Raw genomic sequence first — 22764 nt, forward strand, 5'->3', positions numbered from 1 at the left:
AAGATCTCCTAAATGAGGGCATGGCAACTCCATTCTCCTGGCAAGAATACTGGAGAATCCCATGGACAGAGGAGTCTGGTGGACTACAGCCCATGGGGTTGCAAAAAGTCAAACACAAATGAAGCAGCTTAGCACACATGCATCCATTTCATATTATAATAATTGGATTGTGGGCTGACTAAAAGAGTCATATAAAATCTGCCTTCTGACTGAGAAGTTTGGATAGCTGTCTGCTCACCGAGAGAAAGGAGTTGGATATCTCAGTTAATTAAGTTTCCCTTACAAAATTCATCATTTTAAATACTGTTGGTGAAATTACAAAACATTGTCATTAAAACTATTTGCAAAGTTGACAGGTAAAAATGGAGACTTACTGTTGTTTTAAATTACATTTATTTTAATACTAGTATGTTTCAACTTTATTTTCTCTCAAATATTGTATAAGAAATAGTGTTTTCTTCTCTTCCATATAGTTTATTTCATTTGTTCAATTTTTTATTTTGATTTCATTGATTTCAATGTTTTTTAATTTCTTGGTACATCAGTACTTTATATAACAAACATTTTAACATTTTGTCTCTCAGTTTTGCAGAAAAAACTTTTTACCTGCAAATGTCACTTCTTGACATTTTTACAAGTATTTAATGTTTGCTGTAAAAGTGCTGAAAAATCCCTTTGTGATATACTTCTATTGCTTCTAATCTTAGACTGTTCTCCACACTTTCATTTTCTAAATATTCAATTCTATTTTTTAAACAAAATAAAATGTTTATTTAGTGAATAAAAATACCCGCTCAGTAGAGAGCAAAATTTTGAGAAAGCATTTGTTCTATAGGAATTAGCACTATTGGAAAATCATGAAAAATATGTCATTTCAAATTATAAACAAGTACCTTTGTACTAAGTCTATCAGGTACTAAGTCAAAGAAAAAAATCAACTATTTTATTAAGGAAAAAACCTAGTCAGCCAAACTAGATCATTTAGCTACCCATAATCATTCTAATTAGATTTAGTTAAATTAGCAGGATTATTACCTGTTTTGAATTTATTCACTTTATTGCATTATTTTCATTCCTTTTTATTACCATATATGATCGTAATTTCACTACCTAGTAAATAATCACTCCCCGCAATTTTTAATCTTAAATTGGATAACAACTTTATTATTTCTTATTAAGATTATAGCACTTTTTAAATATTTACTTTGTTTGTTTATTTATTTGGCTGCATTGGGTCTTAGTTGCAGCACACAGGATCTAGTTTCCTGGCCAGGGATTGAACTCATGTCTCCAGCATTGGGAGCTGTAGTCTCAGCCACTGGACCACCAAGAAAGTCTCAATTATAGCACTTTAAAAAAAAAAATTTTTTTTTATTTTGTACTGGGGTCTGGTCAAAACTCAGCCATACATAAACATGTATCCATTCTCCCCCAAACAGCCCTCCCATCCAAGCTGCCATGTAACATATAGCACTTTCAAATGAACACATTTAACACCTAATGGCTTGGGCTATATCTACCCATAGAAAAAAACTTTTTAATACCTGGGTTGCCAGTGTCCTTGATGAACTGAGTGGCTTCAGGGCTGATGAAGCAGATGTGGTCAGAGCAGTCATGGAGTTGACTGTTGACAAAGTGCTCAAAGGCAGACCCAGTAATACGGTCACTGAGCCAGCTTGGAGGATCAGTAGTGAGACGTCTGACAGCCTCAGTAGACTATACATATAACTCAACACTACCGGAACTATCTGGTACTGACTAGAGCCACTCAGAAATTCCAGAAGCTGCCTTGGGCCTACCACCCCAACCAACCTGAAAGCTGAAGACGGGTCTCAAGGTAAATAAGTCTAAAAGCTAAACTTTGAATTAGCCTGTGTACATGAATTTATGCTTCATTCTGTGTTTTCCCTCATACCTTTCAGTGTATGTGTATAAACCAAATGGATTAAATGTTTTAAAATATTTGGATACATTTTTTGTTTATTTTTTGGAGGACAATTGTTCTATAATATTGCGTTGGCCTCTGCCACACATCAGCATAAATGAGCCACAGGTGAAAACAGATCTATAATGTATTCAAACTGTGATTGTACATATATATAAAAAGTATTAAATAAATAGATTTAGATAAAGAACAATCAAGTTACCTGTGAAATTATTAAGAGAGTATTACTCCAAATCATGAAATCATGCCGTATTATTATTGGTTTTCTGCTTCTGAGTAAACATTTTCACTTCTTTTACTCCTTATTTTCTCTCCTTTCCTCTCTTCTCCCACCTCTCTTCTCTCCTCTCCTCCCCTCCTCCTTTTCCTTCCTTCCCTTCCTCCCTACTTCATTTCTCTTTTTTCCTTCTTTCCCCTTCCTTCTTTCATAAAATACATAGTGAGTCCATGCTATGCACCCAACCTTGTGTTAACTATGGAGACATGTGGAAACATAAGCAAGACGCACCTGATCTCCCCTGAATTTTTAAGTTGGAAGACTTAGATGGAAAATTAGAGAACAAAGTAAGAAATTACAACAGTATTAAATAACATTAATAATAATAATAAGCAAGCGTTTTCTATGTGTCAATGCTGTTCTAATTGTTTTAATTGGATTTTCTAATTTAGCCTCGTGACAATCCTTTGAAGCTAGTAGAACTGCTTCCCCTCTTCTACAGAAAGTGAAACTGAAGCCCTGAGAAAGTTAAATAACTTGGCCAGAGATGCAGAGCTAGTAAGTGATGGGAAGTATGATTCAAATGCAGGAAGGCAGAGTCTAGAACCTGTAGTCTTAACCACTAAATTGTACTACACGCTGAAGAAGTTCTTTGGTCGACAAGAAGGGAATAAATTAAAAAGCTTAGTTGGTTTATTTTTTACCATGAAGTCTTTTTTTTAATATATATGTATTTTGTGCTTTTTATAAACAATTTTGACCTACTTTAGCAGGGAACATTTCATCTTGATGTGGTTACTGTGAGTTGTCTTACTAAGTTTTAGTTCACATTTATCTTTTAGGATATAGAATCTGGTTCTGTTTGAAAATACGCTCCAAATTTTGATTACAGGACTAGAAGATATTTTGGCTACAAACTAGATTGATCAAATAAATGTTCCAAATAAATGGCTTTTCAATTGGGTTTGGCAAAGGATATGTGTGTAGTGAAGATAAATTTCATGTTTAAGCAATGGTAGAGTGTTCCCTTAGGAGAAGATGTTTAATATTGCACAACTACCATCTCCTGTGGCAATTTTGAGATTAAATAAGAGGATCTTTCAGTTTGGAAACGGATGTGCTATCACAGCTACAGCTTTATCTAAGGTTCATATTTCAAATTCTAAAGATGATGCTTCAGTTGCTCTGTGTGTGTATTATATATGTTTCAAGTGGTTTCTAATTTTTTCACGTGTAAATGTGCCAAATAATCCTAGAGGGGAAAAAAGGGTTCTTTGTATATTTTGGATAACATTTATTTATCAGATGTGTCTTATGCAAATATTTTCTCTGTCTGCAGCTTGTCTTCTCATTCTCTTGCCTTTCATAGGGCACAGGTTTACTTTTAAAGAGGTTCAGTTTATGAATTATTTCTTTTATAGATTGTGCCTTTGGTATGATATCTAAAACGTCATCTCCATACCCAAAGTCAGTATCATTTTCTCCTGTTATCTCTTGAAATTTTATAGTTTTACATTTTACATTTAGGTCAGTGATTCATTTTTAGAAAAGTTGTCTAGGTTGTTTTTTTTTTTTTAACATGTTCCAGTACCATTTATTGAAAAGACTGTCTTTACTCCATTGTCAACCATTAGTTGACTTTATATATGTGGGTCTGTTTCTGGAGTCTCGTCTCTGCTCCACTGATTTGTTCATCATTCTTTCACTAATCTCATTCTGTCTTGATTACTGTACTATAGTAAGTATAGTAAGCTTTATAGTAAGTCTTGAAGTCAGCCTTCTGACTCTGTTCTTTACTCTTGATTTGGTTACCCTGGGGGTTTTGCTTCTCCACACAAACTTTAGAATCAGTTTTTTCATATTTTGTATGACTGGATTTTTAAATTCTTTTGTCTATCTAGAATTCAAGTAAGTGAATAGAAAGATCTACTCCATTGGCTCTTTTTTTCAACTGGAAGATAATTTCACTACAATATTGTGTTGATTTCTGTCTACTGGTTCTTATGGTATAGATATTCTTTGCCTTTATTGATCTTAATAATAATAATTTTAATTTAATTAATTATTTCTGACTAATTATGAGAGGATATGATTGTATATCCAGAAAAACTGACCTAGTGAAAAGAATGAATATATAAACTTATTATTAAAAAAAGAATAATTTGAAAGACATGTAAGTAGAACTGCAAGGGCATTTCAAAGAGATTGCTGCAAACTTGGCCCCAGACTGTTAAAAATGGCTTCCTGAGGGGGAAATGGGAATTGGGGTTTAGTGGTCACAGAGTTTCTATTTGGAGCAATAAAAATGTTTTAGAAATAGATAGTGGTAATGGTTGCACAATATTATAAATGTTATTAATGCCATTGTGTTATACACATTAAAATTGTTAAAATGTTAAAGTTTTATGTTATATTTGATCACAGTTTTTACAATTAATAATTGTAAAACCAATTGTAACCCAAAATTATTGAATTATATATTTTAAATGAGTGAGTAGTATGTTATACGAGTTATACCCCAATAAAATTTTTTGCCCTCTTGAAGAATGAATGGCTTCACAGAGCTGATGACATATAGTTCTCAAAAGATAAGAGGAAGATTACCACATAGAGAAGAGAAAAAAAGGCTTTTTAAAGAGAGCTATTTCTTGCACTGAGATTTTTATCTTTGCAGAAAAGGACTATCTTTACTACGTATCTCTAAACTGTGGCCATAAGTCCAGAAACATTAACCTTTCATCAAGAACAATTCTTTGAGTCAAGAAGGCAATTAGTGTCAAAAAAGAAAAGAAAAAAGAACAAAAAGTCTAATCTAAATATTTAAAGGACTTGGAGGAGCTCAGGGGAACAAACTAATAAGGAGAATCAGCCATCTTGGTTTCCTTCTTTCTGACAATCAGTTCAGTTCAGTTCAGTTCAGTCGCTCAGTCGTGTCCAACTCTTTGCGACCCCATGAATTGCAGCACGCCAGGCCTCCCTGTCCATCACCGACTCCCGGAGTTCACTGAGACTCACCTCCAACGAGTCGGTGATGCCATCCAACCATCTCATCCTCTGTCGTCCCCTTCTCCTTCTCTTCCAAATTGTTTTCTAGAACATGTGTATTTTTTACATTCTCACCAGCAATGAAAGTGCCATGTCTTTACCAGCAGTTGAAATTGCAGGGTTTTCATTTTTTGTATTTTTTTTTTGCCATTCTAGTAAGTACATAGGGTCAGCTCATCAGAGTTTTAATTTGGATGTCTTTAGTGCCAAATCACATGGATTATATATTTTTATTTTGCTTAGTTGCCATCCATTATATCTTTTTGGTGAAGGATCTATTCAAGTTTGGGGGCCTAATTTTTAATTGAATTATTTGCTTTCTTACTGTTGAATTTTGAGAGTTTTTTTTATACAATTGTCCCGTGGACAATGTGGAGGTTGGGGGACCAACTCTCCACACAGTCAAAAATCCAAGTATAACTTATAGTCAGCTATATTTACACTATGTGTCAGGTATACTAGAAGTATAACTCATAGTCATTTACAAACAGTAAATGCAACTCCTCCATACACTTGATTCCACATCCATGGATTCAATCAGCGGCAGATCCTGTAGAACTGGCATGTTTATTGTTGAAAACAATCCACATGTAAGTGGACCTGTGCTGTTCAAACTCATGTTATTCAAGTGTTCACTGTATTTTATAGATACAAGTGCTTTGTTGAATGTATAATTTGCAAATATTTTCTCCCATTCCATTCCTTGTCATTTCATTCTCTCAACAGTATCTTTTGGAAAGAAAAATGTTTTAACTTTGATGAAGTCCCATATTATTATTTTTTTTAATTTTATGGATCATGTTTTTAGCATTATATCTAAGAAATCTGACTAACCACAGGAGGTTAAGATAATTTGCTTCCTTAAAACTTTTATGGGTTTAACACTTTATGATCCACTTGAGTTAATTTTTGTATAATTTGTGAGGTTTAGGTTGATATTCATTTTATTACCATACAGATGGCTGATGATTCTAACCACATTATAAAACTATCATTTTTCCATTGAACTTCCTTTCTACATCCCTCAAAAGTCAAGTCACCTTATTTGTGCGGCTACATTCCTGGACTTTCTATTCTGTTTTACTCACCTTTGTGGTCTATTCCTTCATTAATTCTGTACTGTATCAACTACTGTATCTTTATAATGAGTCTTGAATTATTTAAGTGTGGCCTCCAACTCTATTCTTCTTTTTAAAACTTGCTTTGTCTGTGCTACTTCCTTTGCTTTTCCATATAAATTTTAGAATTATCTTATCTAGATCAACAAAAATTCCTGTGACGATTTTGTTTCAAATCATGTTAAATCTATAGTTTGATGACAGTTATATTGAGTCTTCCAATCCATGAACACTGTATGAACATTTTTATGTATATAATATTTTTTCAGTATTTTAAAGTTTAAGACTATAGATTCTGCCCTATTTTGTTATGATTTTATCTCAGGATTTCATTTTTTAATCTCTTGTAAATGGCATTATGTGGATTGATGCTTTTGAACTGTGGTGTTGGAGAAGACTCTTGAGAGTCCCTTGGACTGCAAGGAGATCCAACCAGTCCATCCTAAAGGAGATCAGTCCTGAATATTCATTGGAGGGACTGATGCTGAAGCTGAAACTAATACTTTGGCCACCTGATGCAAAGAGCTGACTCATTTGAAAAGACCCTGATGCTGGGGAAGATTGAAGGCAGGAGGAGAAAGGGACGACAGAGGATGAGATGGTTGGATGGCATCCCGACTCAGTGGACATGGGTTTGAGTGGACTCCAGGAGTTGGTGACGGAGAGGGAGGCCTGGCGTGCTGCGGTTCATGGGGTCACAAAGAGTCGGACATGACTGAGCGACTGAACTGAACTAAAATAGCATTATGTGGGTTTTTATATCTGATTTTTCATTGCTAAAATTATGGTATATAGAAAAAAACTGAATTTTGTGTTACCCTTATAGCCTATGACGTTGATAAAATTACATAATAGTTCTGGGAGCATTTTTGTCGGTTCTTCAGGATTTTCTATGTAGACAATCAAGTCACCTGGGACAAATAGGGCAAATAGGTTCAGTTCTATCTCCTCATTTCCAATGTATATGTGCTTTACTTCCTTTTTCTTCTCTTGCTACAATGGCTAGCCCTTCCAGTATGATGTTAAACAGAAGTGGTGAAAATGGACATCCTTGCCTTCATTACAGTCTCAGGGATTAAGAATCCTTTTCACCATTAAGAATTATGTTAGCTCTATATTTGCTATGGATGTACTTTAATGGGTTAAAGAGGTTCTCTTTCATTCCTAGCTTGCTCAAGGTTTTGTCATAAATGACATGTGAATCTTATCAAATTTTTTCTGTATAAATTGATATGATCAAGTATTTTTTTCTTCTGTAGCCTGTTGACATGGTTGAATATTTTGATTGATTTTTAAAAACATTAAACCAGCAATTGAATTCCTGGGATAAAATCCAGTTAGTTATGGTATATTAGTCTTTTTATATATTGCTAGATTTGATTTGTTAATATTTTGTTGAGGATATTTGCACCTGTGTTCATAAAGCATATTGGTCTGTTATTTTATTTCCTTGTACTCTTTGGTTTGGGCATCAGTGTAATGTTGGCCTAATAACATAATTTAGGAATTTTCCTTTCTCTTCTATCCTATAGAAAAAGAGACTGTGTAAAATTAGTGTTCTTTATTTTTTAAGTATGTGATAGAATTTTACCATGTAAAATGACTATCTGGGCCTAGATATTTCTATTTTAGAAGAGTTTTAACTATTCAGAACATCTATTTATTCTTGGTGACTTTTGGTAGTTTATGGTCATTAAGGTATTCATCCATTTTATCTAAGTTGTCAAATTTACATTCATAGAGTAGCTTGTGGTTTTCTATTATTATCTTTAATGTCTGTAATTTCCTTAATAATGTCTCTTTTGCCAATTCTGATATTGGTTATTTATGCCTACTCTTTCTTTTTTCAATATCAGTTTGGCTAAAGTTTGATCAATTCTATTAATCATTTTAAAGAACCAACTTTTGTTCTATTGATTTTCCCCATTGTATTTGTTTCCAATTTTAATGACTTCTACTGTAATATTCATTATTTCCTTATTTCTGCTTTCTCTTTCTTGTTCTTTAAGGTGGAAATTAGATTATTGATTTGGTAACTTTCTTCTTTTTTAAAATAACCACTTAATTTATAAATGAGTTATACATGAAAGAAAAAAAGAACAAATTAAAAAGTATAGTTGTTGACTCCTGCATTGCTCTTCTTTCATGTATAAATTTCACTCTACTGCCTTAGCTCTACTAGAAACACAACAAATATTAATGTTATATTGCCATTTTTGTTTAGTTCAAAATGTTCTCTCATGTCCCTTGAAGCTTATTCTTTGATTCATGGATTATGCAGAATTGTGTCACTTAATTTCCAAATGCTGAGAGATTTACCAGTTATTGTTCTGTTACTGATTTCCAGTATAATTTCATTATGGTCAGAGAACAAACTTTGTGTAATTTCAGTCACTTTAAAGTCTATTAAGGTTTATTTTATGACTTTAGATATGTTCTATCTTGGTGAATGTTTTATGTGCACTGAAAATATATATTCTGCTATTGCTGGGTGAAATGTTCTATAAATGTCAAACAGATTCAGTTACTTGTATTCTTTAGTTCTTCTATATTTTTGCTGACTGTTTTAGATTCCTAGGGCTGCCATTACAAATTGTCACTAATTTGGTGGCTTAAAACAACATAAATGTATTCTCTCACAGTTATGGAGGCCAGAATTCTAAAATCAAGATGTCAACAGATACGATTCCTTCTAGGGGTTCTGAAGGAGCATATACTCCATGCCTCTCTCCTCGCTTCTGGTGGATGCTGGCAGTCCTTGGTATTCTTGGCCTACAGAAGCATCACTGCCATCTCTGCCATCAGATTCACCTTCTCCTTGTGCATCTTCTACCTTCTTCTCTTTTAAAAAGACACTTGTCATGGGCTTTAGGGTCCACCCAGGATGATTGCATCTCAAGAGTAAAATCAAAGATGCAATTAAAGTTGCCAATCAGCTGACCTTAAAATAGGGAATACTGAATTATATTGAATTATCTAGGTGGGCCAAATGTAACAAGGGTCCTCAAAAGTAAAATAGGGGAAAAAAAAATAAAGGAGGAAGGCAGAGGAGGGAGGACCAGACAGCCGGCTAAGAAGAATTTGGCCCAAAGTTGCTGGCTTTCACTGATGGAGGAGCCAAGAAAAGCAGACAAATTCTAGAAGCTAGAGAAGGCAAGGGCATGTACTCTCCCACAGAGTGTCCAGAAAGGTGTACATACTGCCAACACCTTGACTTTAGCCCAGTTGAACCTCATTCTGGAATTTTGACCTCAAGAAACCTAACATAAAATACATTTGTATCATGTAAGCCACCAAGTTGGTGCCAATATGTCACAGCAGTGGTTATAATACAATTATAACTACTGTCTTAAAGTTTTTGATAACTTCAACAGCTATGTGTCTAAGAGTTAGTAACTTTGTTTATTCTCCTGAAAGTTATAGTTTTCCTGGTTCCTCATATGCTAAATCGTTTTGGCTCAGATACTGGATATTTTAACTATTGTGCTATGAGGTTCGGGTCTTGTTAAACCCTAAAGATAATATTGATTTTTTTTTTTTTAACCAGGCAATCAAACCTAGTTAGGGTAAACCCATAACTTCCAACCTACCTTTTACAAGCCCTAGTTTCAAGGTCCGTTCAGCTCTGTAAGCCTTTGCCTGTACTGTTTGAATCTGTCCCATGCATCTAACATCCAGTGGCCACCCTGGGACCTGGGCAATGTCCAGCCTGTAGTTCAATTCCCCCAAGCCTTTAGCATGCTATTTAGGGTAAGAATGACTCGGGCTAACCTCTGCTTTGCGGGATAACCCTTTTGAGCTTTGTCTTCTCTGCCCACTCTATGGAATCCCTACTTTTGGCCCTTCAGCCAGGCAAATGGGGCAAGAAGAAGGTTTCGTAGCCTGCATGAGAAACTTAACATGTTTCCCTATAACTCCTGTAGCACCCGAATCAGGCAGGAGCATTTGAACAAGGCCCGGGTGGCTCAGTAGTAAAGAATCTGCCTGACAGGCAGGAGATGTGGGTTCGATCCCTGAGTCTGGGAGATCTCCTTGAGTAGGAAAATGGCACTCCAGCATTTTTGCCTGGGAAATCCCATGGACAAAGGAGCCTTGGGGGGCTACCGTCCATGGACTCACAAAGAACTGGACACATCTTAGCTAGTAAACAACAACAACAACTGATAAAGGCAATCTAAGTACCTCATGAGGATCTACTCTTAAGGGATATACAGTTCGGGCAAGATTCAGGTTGTAATGAGATGTTTAATCTGAACAGTAGTATAGCAGTGAGCGAACAAAAACTATTTTTAGACAACTGTAAATTCACACATATGTAATAATAACAATAGAATAAAGTAAATAAAAATACAATAGAATAAAATAAATACAAAAAAATAAGAATAACAGAGAGACCTCATGTATCCTTTACCCAGTTTCAACAATAGCACCTTGTAAAACTGTAGTAAAATATCACAACCAGCATAATGACACTGAATATAATCAAGATGGGGCTCCCCTGGTGGCTCAGATATTAAAGAACCTGCCTGCAACACAGGAGACCTAGGTTGGATCCCAGGTCAGGAAGATCCCCTGGAGAAGGGAATGGCTAACAACTCCAGTATTCTTGCCTGAAGAATTGATGGACAGAGGAGCCTGTCAGGCTACAGTCATAGGGTCACAAAGAGTAGGACATGACTGAGAGACTGACACTCAGATAATCAAGATACAGAATATTTCCATCACCATCTGCCTCCTTCATATAGCCCTTTTTAGTCACACTTAGTCCCTCCCATTCCCACCCCTTCTTAATCCATTATCCTTTGTTCTCTCTTCCTCCATTGTTTGAAAAATATTATGTAGTGAAATCACATAATATATGAGCCATAAATATGAGCTAGGGAAAACAATTTTGTGCCTGACCCTTAAAATGAGTCCTAGAAAGGGGAATATCTCTTTAAGATAGTAGTAGTAGGGTGGGGATCAGGATTCAGTGCTCAATTTCTCCTATCCAGTTGCCTCATTCCTTTGACAACCTGTTTCAAAGATACTTATTTCAAATATAAATATTAGGGATATATATATTTTTTCAAGTGTATATTAGAGATAAATACAGAGTAAATACAAATGCATATTAAATATAAATACCTAATTTAAATGCATTTATATTTCCCATATATAGGCCCTAATACATACTGTATTTTTCAGAAGACTCTAAGATCTTCTGAAAGATTTTAGAGTCTTCTAAGATATGTCTAACCAAATTTCACTAATATCACTACATAATCCTCCTATCATCCATCATGTTCTAATGATTGGTAGCTTCTATTCAACTCATTGACTGAAAATTTTGAAGAAATTGGCTTATATAGTCTTCATCATTAAAAATCCTGATAACCTCAAAGCAGCCCTCAACATCCAGGAGGCAACTCCTCCAATAACTGAATTTTTTTGTTCCTAAACTTTAAAAATCTAAAAAAGTCATCAGAGACTTCCTGGTGGTCCAGTGGCTAAGACTCCTTTCTCCCAATGCAGGGGTGTGGATTCAATCCCTGGTCAGGGAATTAAATCCAAGATCCTACATGCCACAACAAAGACTTGGTATAGCCAAATAAGTACTTTTTTTTTTTAATTCTTATTTTTAAAAAAAGATCCAGGGCTTCCCTGGTGGTTCAGTGGTAAAGAATCCACCTGCCAATGCAGGAGACACGGGTTTGATCCCTATTCCAGGAAGATCCCACATGCCACAGTGCAGCTTAGCCCATGCGCCACAACTAAGCCTGTGCCCTAGAGCCCAGGGACCTGCAGCTACTGAGCCCTGAAATCCACATGTCCCAGAGCCCATGCTCAGCAAGAAGAAGAGAAGCCATCATGATGAGAAGCCCATGTACTGCAACTAGATAGCAGCCCCCACTCACCTCAGCTAGAGAAAAGCCCACACAGTAACAAAAACCCAGTACAGCCAAAAATAAATTAATTAATTAATTAAAAAAAATTTTAATCCAAATAAATTTTTTAAGTAGTCATATAGCAATTCAACTTTCTGTTACCCTTCCCTACTTAATTGGACCCACATTTTTTTCCTCTACTTCCTATTTACTTCTGTTAACTTCTTTCCATAAGAATTTAAATGTATTCACGTATCTCCCATATTATACAAAGAACTGCTATACTGAAACTTCTGCTTATTCCCTAAACCTACACAGTTAAACTTCTCGGGAGTTCTTGTCAGTCTCTTTCTGTCCTCCCACTCACTTCACAGACCAGTGCTCTTTTTGTTCCTTGGGGCAATAGCTTTAGCAACATTTTTTTTTTCTTTTCTTAAATTTGTATTGCGGTATAGTAGATTTACATTGTGTTAGTTTCAGGTGTACAGAAAAGTGAATCAGTTATACATATACATATAACCAGAGCTGACTCATTTGAAAAGACCCTGATGATGGGAAAGATTGAGGGCGGGAGGAGAAGGGGACGACAAAGGATGAGATGGCTGGACGGCATCACCAACTCAATGGACATGAGTTTGGGTAAACTCCGGGAGTTGGTGATGGACAGGGAGGCCTGGCGTGCTGCGGTTCATGGGGTTGCAAAGAGTCGGACATGACTGAGCGACTGAACTGAACTGAACTCTTTCTTAGATTCTTTTCCCATATAGGCCATTACAGAGTATTGAGTAGAGTTCCTTGTGCTGTATAGTAGGCCCTTTCTTTTTCACTCTGTAGCTCACCCAAGGAATTGTCACCCACATCAATAAGCTAAGCTGCCATTTATATTCTGCTGCTGCTGCTGCTAAGTCGCTTCAATCGTGTCCAACTCTGTGCGACCCATTAGACAGCAGCCCATCAGTCTCCCCCGTCCCTGGGGATTCTCCAGGCAAGAACACTGCAGTGGGTTGCCATTTCCTTCTCCAATGCATGAAAGTGAAAAGTGAAAGGGAAGTCGCTCAGTTGTGTCCGACTCTTAGCAACCCCATGGACTGCAGCCTACCAGGCTCCTCCATCCATGGGATTTGCCAGGCAAGAGTACTGAAGTGGGGAGCCACTAAATCCATTTTTCTAAACCACATCTTTCTTAGCTTCAGCTTTGTATATTCAAGTCTACTGAAGCAACTTCTCCATTTAGATGATCTAAAAGCACCTCCAACATAGACTGTTCCTATCTAAACTTGTCTTTTTTCTTCCAAAACTATTTCTCTTACTCTATTCTATACTTCAACGAATGGCATCACCAGCCGGGCAGTTGTACATATCTGGAATAATTCCTACTTAATTCCACATCCTCACCCCCGCCCCACAGTCAATTTATTCCTGTCAATTATAACTCAAATTCCTTGACTTTTTTCCATCCTCATTGTTATACCTTATTTCAGGTCACCATTATATCTCACCAAGACCACTGAGCAGTCCTTATTTTGTAATTTAAAGAAATTTATTTGTTAAGCACCTACTATGTGCCAACCACTGTTCTGGGCACTTGGGATATACCAACAAATAAATAATGATAAAAATCCTTCTCTTATGGAGGTCACCTTACAGCAGGCCAAGAGAGACAATAATCAATGAACAGAGTACATAAGTAAATTATATAGTATTTTAGAAAGTGAAAAGTATTATCATTACTTTTTAAAGTCAGAGTAAGGGAAATGCTAAGTGGTGGGGTGGGGGTCATTTCTAGTGCTAAATAAAGACGACATTTGAGCAAAGACCTGAAGGCAGAGCACTAGCTACATGAAAACTTGGAGGAAGAATAAGCAGAGGAATCAGCCAGTGCAAGAATACCTAGATCCTTTTTTATGAAAGGTCCTAAATCTTTTCATAAAAAAGCCTGACTAAGACACTGAGCCAAGAAGTCTGAACCTTGCCATGTTTCCCCTAAAGTTGGGAGCATGGCATTTTTCTTTTAGAAATACAATCTCAGGATCTTGAACACAAAGATTATGTCCTATATTTCTGTATCCCTAATACCCAGTTCAGCTCTGACACACGATCTATACCCAACAAAGGTTTGTTGAATGAATGATTGGATCAGGCTGAGACTGGAGGCAGAGAAATTAATGAGGGGACTATTTCAACACCATAGATGAGAAATGACAAAGGACTTGACTAAATCAAGACTCTGGGGATGGAGATAAAAGGATAGATATGAGAGAAACAGGAGGTAGAATTTAGGAGATTCGTGACTGATTGCTTGTGCAGAGAGTATTGGTTTAGTTGACTAATGGGCTGAGGCAACACAGGAGACATAGGAGAAAGTGCAGAGAATTTGTTTCCATATGATTCTGTTTTGCCAAGGAGGGAGGCGAGGAAGAAGATAACCTCTGTGTGCTTTTCTCTGTGTTGGTAACACTAGTGAAACTGAGGTAGAGATAACCGAGGAATGAATTCAAGAGTGAGGCACAGAAAAGATCTCAGATCTGGAAATACAAAGGCAGTGATTCTCAAGCTTCAGTGAGTGTGAGAATCAGCTGGGGGACTTGTTGAAACTTTATCATTTTGTTCATTTTTATTGGGGTACAGTTGATTTACAATGTTGTATTTGTTTTCTGGTCTAAAGTAAAGTGATTCAGTTATTTATTTATATATATATATTCTTTTTCAGATTCTTTTTCATTATAGGTTATTACAAGATATTGAATAAAGTTCCCTGTTCTATACAGTAGGTCCTGTTGTTTTTCTATTTGGCGGGGGGGGGGGGGGGGGGGGGGGGGGGGGGGGGGGGGGGGGGGGGGGAGGGGGGGGGGCCTGTGCTGCACAGCATGTGGTATCTTTAGCTCCCCAAGCAGAAATCAGTTCCCTGCTGTGGAATCAGAGTCTGAACCACTGGATCACCAAGGTCCCTCTATTTTGTATACAGTAGTGTGTATCTGTTAATCCTAAACTCCTAATTTACCCCTCCCCCATCCCTACTTTCCCTTTAGCAACCATAAGATTGTTTTCCAAGTCTGTGAGTCTATTTCTGTTCTGAAAATAACCTCACTTGTATCATTTATTATATTCCATAAATAAGTGATATCATACAACATTTGTCTTTCTCTGACTTGCTGAAGTGAACTTAGTATGATAAACTCTAGGTCCATCCATGTTGCTGCAAATGGCATTATTTCATTCTTTTACATGGCTGAGTAATATCCCACTGAGTATGTATTCCACATCTTCTTTATCCATTCCTCTGTTGATGGACACTTAGGTTGCTTCCATGTCTTGGCTGTTGTAAACAGTGCTGTTATGAACATTGGTGTACTTGTATCTTTTCGATTAGATTTTTCAAAACTTCATTTTAGGCTCAAGTCCAGAGATTTGTTTTTAGCAGCTTCGGAGTAGGGCTCAGGAATCTGCATTTTACACACACATGCACAAACATGGGCATTTCAGTGCAGATTGTCCAGGCCTCACTTTAAGAAACACAAATATTTGTGGATGGGACCTGAACATATGAATTAAAGGGTACAAGCATGAACAAGAAGAAGATTGATGGAAGAAATCTAGAAGACACATATTTACAGAGAGGGTTCACAGAGAGGAAGTTTCTGAGCTGTGGTTTGAGAGCTCTACAGTTTACCAGTTTCCATCATTGTCTGAACATCCTAGATTTGTGGTCCTTCTCATTTGGAGGTGAGGGTCTGTATTAGACCAAGGTGGAATAGATAACTTTGAAAAGAAGCTGGGCTCAAATTTAGAAGACACTTGAATGGTTAAGGAGTTGATCTCTTCAGCACTGCCCTCTGAAAGCCACTGGTGAAAGTTTTTGATCAGGACAAGAAGATGATGAAAACAGAATTTTTGAAAGATCAGATTTGTACTGAATGGTTGAGAAGAGGAAAAAGTAAAGCAAAATCAGTTCTTAAAAAGACTGAGGAAAAGGAAAGTCAAGAAATATGAACTCAACTATGTAAAGAATTGCGACAGAACACGCAGAAGTGCCGCGGAGAGGAGCTACCCCACGCCCAAGGTCAGGGGCGGCGACCGAGAGCACCAGGCTGTGCGGGTACAGGAGGGCCGAGAGGAACTACTCCAAGTTCAAGGTCAGGAGGGGCAACATCATCCAAAGTAAAGAGCAGCTATGAAGAGATACCCCACGTCCAAGGTAAGAGAAACCCAAGTAAGACGGTAGGTGTTGCAAGAGGGCATCAGAGGGCAGACCTGAAACCATAATCACAGAAAACTAGCCAATCTGATCACACAGACCACAGCCTTGTCTAACTTAATGAAACCAAGCCATGCCATATGGGGCCACTAAAGATGGAGGGGTCATAGTGGAGAGGTCTGACAGAATGTGGTCCACTGGAGAAGGGAATGGCAAACCACTTCAGTATTCTTGCCTTGAGAACCCCATGAACAGTATGAAAAGGCAAAATGATAGGATACTGAAAGAGGAACTCCCCAGGTCAGTAGGTGCCCAATATGCTACTGGAGATCAATGGAGAAATAACTCCAGAAAGAATGAAGGAATGGAGCCAAAGCAAAAACAATACCCAGTTGTGGATGTGACTGGTGATAGAAGCAAGGTCCAATGCTGTAAAGAGCAATATTGCATAGGAACCTGGAATGTTAGGTCCATGAATCAAGGCAAATTGGAAGTGGTCAAACAGGAGATGGCAAGAGCGAATGTTGACATTCTAGGAATCAGTGGCTAAAATGGACTGGAATGGGTGAATTTAACTCAGATGACTATTATATCTACTACTGTGGGCAGGAATCCCTTAGAAGAAATGGAGTAGCCATCATGCTCAACAAAAGAGTCCAAAATGCAGTACTTGGATGCAATCTCAAAAACGACAGAATGATCTCTGTTCATTTCAAAGGCAAGCCATTCAATATCATGATGATCCAAGCCTATGCCCCAAGCAGTAAAGCTGAAGAAGCTGAAGTTGAACGGTTCTGTGAAGACATACAAGACCTTTTAGAACTAACAACCAAAAAAGATGTCCTTTTCATTATAGGGGACTGGAATGCAAAAGTAGGAAGTCAAGAAACACCTGGAGTAACAGGCAAATTTGGCCTTGGAGTACGGAATGAAGCAGGGCAAAGGATAACAGAGTTTTGCCAAGAGAACGCACTGGTCATAGCAAACACCCTATTTCAACAACACAAGAGAAAACTCTACACATGGACATCACCAGATGATCAACACCAAAATCAGATTGAGTATATTCTTTGCAGCCAAAGATGGAGAAGCTCTATACAGTCAGCAAAAACAAGACCAGGAGCTGACTGTGGCTCAGATCATGAACTCCTTATTGCCAAATTCAGACTGAAATTGAAGAAAGTAGGGAAAACCACTAGACCATTCAGGTATGACCTAAATCAAATCCCTTATGATTATACAGTGGAAGTGAGAAATAGATTTAAGGGACTAGATCTGATAGACAGAGTACCTGAAGAACTATGGACAGAGATTCGTGACATTGTACAGAAGACAGGGATCAAGACCATCCCCATGGAAAAGAAATGCAAAAAAGAAAATGGCTGTCTGAGGAGGCCTTACAAATAGCTGTGAAAAGAAGAGAAGTGAAAAGCAAAGGAGAAAAGAAAAGATATAAGCATCTGAATGCAGACTTTCAAAGAATAGCAAGGATAGATAAGAAAGACTTCCTCATCAACCAGTGCAAAGAAATAGAGGAAAACAACAGAATGAGAAAGACTAGAGACCTCTTCAAGAAAAATAGAGATACCAAGGGAACATTTCATGCAAAGATGGGCTCAATAAAGGACAGAAATGGTAGGGACCTAACAGAAGCAGAAGATATTAAGAAGAGGTGGCAAGAATACACAGAAGAACTGTACAAAAAAGATCTTCACGACCCAGATAATCACGATGATGTGATCACTCACCTAGAGCCAGACATCCTGGAATGTGAAGTCAAGTGGGCCTTAGAAAGCATCACTACAAACAAAGCTAGTGGAGGTAAGGAATTCCAGTTGAGCTATTTCAAATCCTGAAAGATGATGTTGTGAAAGTGCTACACTCAATATGCCAGCAAATTTGGAAAACTCAGCAGTGGCCACAGGACTGGAAAAGGTCACTTTTCATTCCAATCCCAAAGAAAGGCAATGCCAAAGAATGCTCAAACTACCGCACAATTGCACTCATCTCCCACGCTAGTAAAGTAATGCTCAAAATTTTCCAAGCCAGGCTTCAGCAATATGTGAACTGTGAACTTCCAGATGTTCAAGCTGGAATTTAGATAAGGCAGAGGGACCAGAGATCAAATTGCCAACATCCACTGGATCATTGAAAAAGCAAGAGAGTTCCAGAAAAGCATCTATTTCTGCTTTATTGACTATGCCAAAGCCTTTGACTGTGTGGATCATAATAAACTGTGGAAAATTCTGAAAAAGATGGGAATACCAGATCACCTGACCTGCCTCTTGAGAAACCTATATGCAGGTCAGGTGGCAACAGTTAGAACTGAACATGGAACAACAGACTGGTTCCAAATAGGAAAAAGAGTACGTCAAAGCTGTATATTATCACCCTGCTTATTTAACTTATATGCAGAGTACATCATGAGAAACGCTGGGCTGGAAGAAGCACAAGCTGGAATCAAGATTGCCGGGAGAAATATCAATAACCTCAGATATGCAGATGACCCCACCCTTATGGCAGAAAGTAAAGAGGAACTAAAAAGCCTCTTGAAGAAAGTGAAAGAGGAGAGTGAAAAAATTGGCTTAAAGCTCAACATTCAGAAAACTAAAATTATGACATCTGGTCCCATCTGTTCATGGGAAATAGATGGGGAAACAGTGGAAACAATGTCAGACTTTATTTTTTGGGGCTCCAAAATCACTGTAGGTGGTGATTGCAGCCATGAAATTAAAAGATGCTTACTCCTTGGAAGGAAAGTTATGACCAACCTAGATGTCATATTCAAAAGCAGAGACATTGTTTTGCCAACAAAGGTCCATCTAGGCAAGGCTATGGTTCTTCCAGTGGTCATGTATGGATGTGAGAGTTGGACTGTGAAGAAAGCTGACTGCCAAAGAATTGATGCTTTTGAACTGTGGTGTTGGAGAAGACTCTTGAGAGTCCATTGGACTGCAAGGAGATCCAACCAGTCCATCCTAAAGGAGACTAGTCCTGGGTGTTCATTGGAAGGACTGATGCTGAGGCTGAAACTCCAGTACTTTGGCCACCTCATGCAAAAAGTTGACTCATTGGAAAAGACCCTGATGCTGGGAGGGATTGGGGGCAGGAGGAAAAGGGGACGACAGAGGATGAGATGGCTGGATGGCATCACCAACTCGACGCACATGAGTTTGGATGAATTCTGGGAGTTGGTGATGGACAGGGAGGTCTGGCATGCTGTGATTCATGGGGTCGGAAAGAGTCGAACACAAGTGAGTGACTGAACTGAACTGATGTAAAGAATTGGAAAAAAAAAAAAAAAAAAACTGAAAAAGGCAAGGGCTGACACGGAGATAATTGGATTGGAGGCTCCGAGGCCAAGGTTGGAGAAAACGCTTAGGCAGGATGGTTAGCAGTGCCAAACACTACATAGAGGCTGCAATCTACCTGCCACTCAAAAAATAATAATAATAGAATGCATATTGTTAAAGGAATTACTGCTGAAAAAGATGACCCGGAGATGGTACAGGGAGGGAGGTGGGAGGAGGGTTCAGGATGAGGAACACGTGTACGCCCGTAGCGGATTCACGTTGATGTGTGGCAGAACCAATACAATACTGTAAAGTAAAAAAAAAAAAAGGATCCTCTCACCCACATCTATTGCTAAGATTACATGCTTTTAACATTTAATTCTTGCATTAATCCCAGTGAACTTTCCAACATTCCATTGTGATCTTTTCTGAAATTCTGAAAAAGGAAACAATACCTACCTTTGTATGGTCTTTGAGAGAGAAGAAAATGACCCAGAAAGCTAATACAAACATCCACATCAGCAGTAACTTATGAACTATGGCATTTGGAAACAAAGTGAGGAGCCTATAAGAGAGGACAGGAAAAATAATCACATGTTGAATCAAATAAACATGACATTGCTCTGCATACCTAGCTTCCTCCTCAGTACTTTTCCAGAATAGGTTATGTTCTAGACAGCTGCCCTCTTCTGGGTTTCCAGGATGTTCCATCGTAGGTTCTATTAGAAATCAGAAACAGTTGTCCTCCCCAAAGAAAAGAACTGAACTGGGTGAAGCAGGAAAGAACTCTTGGTTCCTAACTCTCAGATGAACTTTTCCATTTGAGTCATATCAGGGGTCTCGCATTAATGGCTCAGCAGTTGTTGCAGCAGCAGCAGCAGGTGTAGTAATGTTTTACAGCTGTTTACCCTAAGAAACAGGGTTTTGTTTTTTTTTTTTCTGGTGCCCTCTAATGAATTCTGGTCTCTAAATCTCTCTCAGACACACACACATGCATGCACGCACACACATACGTATATATGCATTATCTGGTATCCTGTCTCCCTGAAGGGGGTGTTACCCGCTTCAGGAGGCTTCCTTCTAAATCTCCCTTTTGCTTTCTTAGGCAGCTTATTTCCACCTCGGGTTTTTAATCGCCTCATGTTGAAGTAGTTGAGAAACATTGCCATAAAGGGCAAGGGTATATTCCTTAGAGAAGGTCACTGTTGAGTGGCCAGAAATTTAGTTTGTTTTGCAAACACAGAATGCCAAAAGTATGTGGCAAAGAGCTAAATTACGGCAGCATTTCCCAAACTTCTTTTGCCTGAGACACACAGTAAGATCATATCAAATCTCATTTCAGGGCACACACACGTGTATACACATACACAACACAAGTTTCATAAACAATGCTTATTCTTATTGCATCCATTGTACTATGATATTTTCTAGTTGTTATATTTATTCTATGTGACTATTTCATTTTAAAAGTATTTTTTTCATGCCCCAATAAAACTCATTTTTATCCCCTACAGGGTTGCACCATTTGAAAATCACTGATGGGTCTATGGTTCTTCCTCCTGTTTCTGCCATTAAACCTACAAATAAGAGTTGGACAGTACCTATGAATGAATGTCTTCTCCATCATATTCTCATATTCTCTCACAGAAATTGCAGCCGTCCAGACTCTCTTCAGATAAAGCAGTCTTTGCATTTATTTCGGGACTGGAGTTTGCCTATAAGCTTCATTGATCAAAAGCTGAAATGCCATTGGTGGCTCAAGTGTGACTCATAGGATCACAGCCCTGCCCCGCTCACTTCACAGAGCCAGAGAAAGAAGCCAGGAGGAGGAGGAAATTCATTTTAGAAAACAGACACATCTAATCCCAGCCCATGGTCACCTCTTATTGCAGTCTTCACTTTTTACGTATTTACATAATGAATTTCCCTTGCTTATGCCCTCATTTCCCTGTCACGTGGAATTAGTTACTTACACAATAGCAGAAGTATCTGAAAAACTGGAAAGAAGGAAAACAGCCTTTGACCACAGTTGCTGAATGACTAAAATTTGATTTGACTGGTTCTTCTCAACATTCAGGTTGTATTCTTTGTAAAGTCTTTCCCTTGCTCTAAGCAACTACATCGATTGAGCAATCCAACAATGATGATCTAGATTAAATCTCAGGCTGTAAAAGGAGGAGGCATAGGTCTAAATCCCACCATACCCTGCCTCTGTAACAGGATAGGGGAGCATCCAAAAGAGAAAATTCTATGGACAGAGTCCATAGAATGGACTCCATGCTAAAATTCTATTGGCAAAGATTCAGACACGTCTGAGCGACTGAGTATGCATGTACACTTGCATAAAGATAACTATAGAGATGAATATCTAGGTAGAGATGTGTATATAGATGTTGTTCTTTAGGCACTAAGTCATGTCTGACTCTGCAACCCTATGGACTGTAGCCCACCAGGCTCCTCTGTCCATGGATTTCCTGGACAAGAATACTAGGGTGGCTTGCCATTTCCTTCTCCAGAAGATCTTCCCAAGCCAGGGGTTGAACCCAGGTCTCCTGCATTTGCAGGTGGATTCTTTACCAGTGAACCACCAGGGAAGCCCATATATAGATAGACATATGTTTATTTCACATACATACTATGATGTACACATAACATTTGTGTGTTTGCATCTGTATTAATCTATATATATAACTGTATGGCTATCAGGACTGTGATCACAGCATGTAGGAGACTGGCACAGAGATTGAGTAGATAATTTCTAAAGGATTATATTGAAAGAAAAGAGATCTAGATCCTGCCAATCCTTCCCTGCCCCTTCTAAGGCATATTTCTGACTATTGCCTTGTACTACTCAAATTCTGACATTGATAATAGTGGGTCCAGGATTCTTAAAGTAAACCCTAACAGCCTTCTCTCATGTAGAAATAAGTGAAAACACTTGGCTCCCTAAATTTTTGATGATAAATGTATGCTCCGAGCCACAGCATAATTCCCACAGTCCCTTAGATAATAGCATAGTAAACAGACAAATGCTTTGTACCCCTAAAATATGTAATTAACTCATTTTGTTTATGTAAGAGTTGC

At 37.9% G+C, this 22764-nt stretch overlaps 1 protein-coding gene across 1 annotated transcript in view; it reads right to left on the bottom strand.

The window, feature by feature from the left end:
• NXPE2 (neurexophilin and PC-esterase domain family member 2) overlaps positions 1-21468 on the bottom strand; it is a 32777-nt gene extending 11309 nt beyond the window's left edge. Inside the window, exons 1-2 of the mRNA XM_006079229.4 lie at positions 21282-21468; positions 20140-20245 (exon numbers count right to left, since the gene is read on the bottom strand). Of these exons, the coding sequence (XP_006079291.3) occupies positions 20140-20245; positions 21282-21373 (198 nt within the window). The 5' untranslated portion in view covers positions 21374-21468. The remainder of the gene's footprint in view (positions 1-20139; positions 20246-21281) is intronic.
• Positions 21469-22764: the final 1296 nt, after the last annotated feature.

This window comes from Bubalus bubalis, chromosome 16, assembly GCF_019923935.1.
Source record: "Bubalus bubalis isolate 160015118507 breed Murrah chromosome 16, NDDB_SH_1, whole genome shotgun sequence".
Lineage (NCBI taxonomy): Eukaryota > Metazoa > Chordata > Mammalia > Artiodactyla > Bovidae > Bubalus > Bubalus bubalis.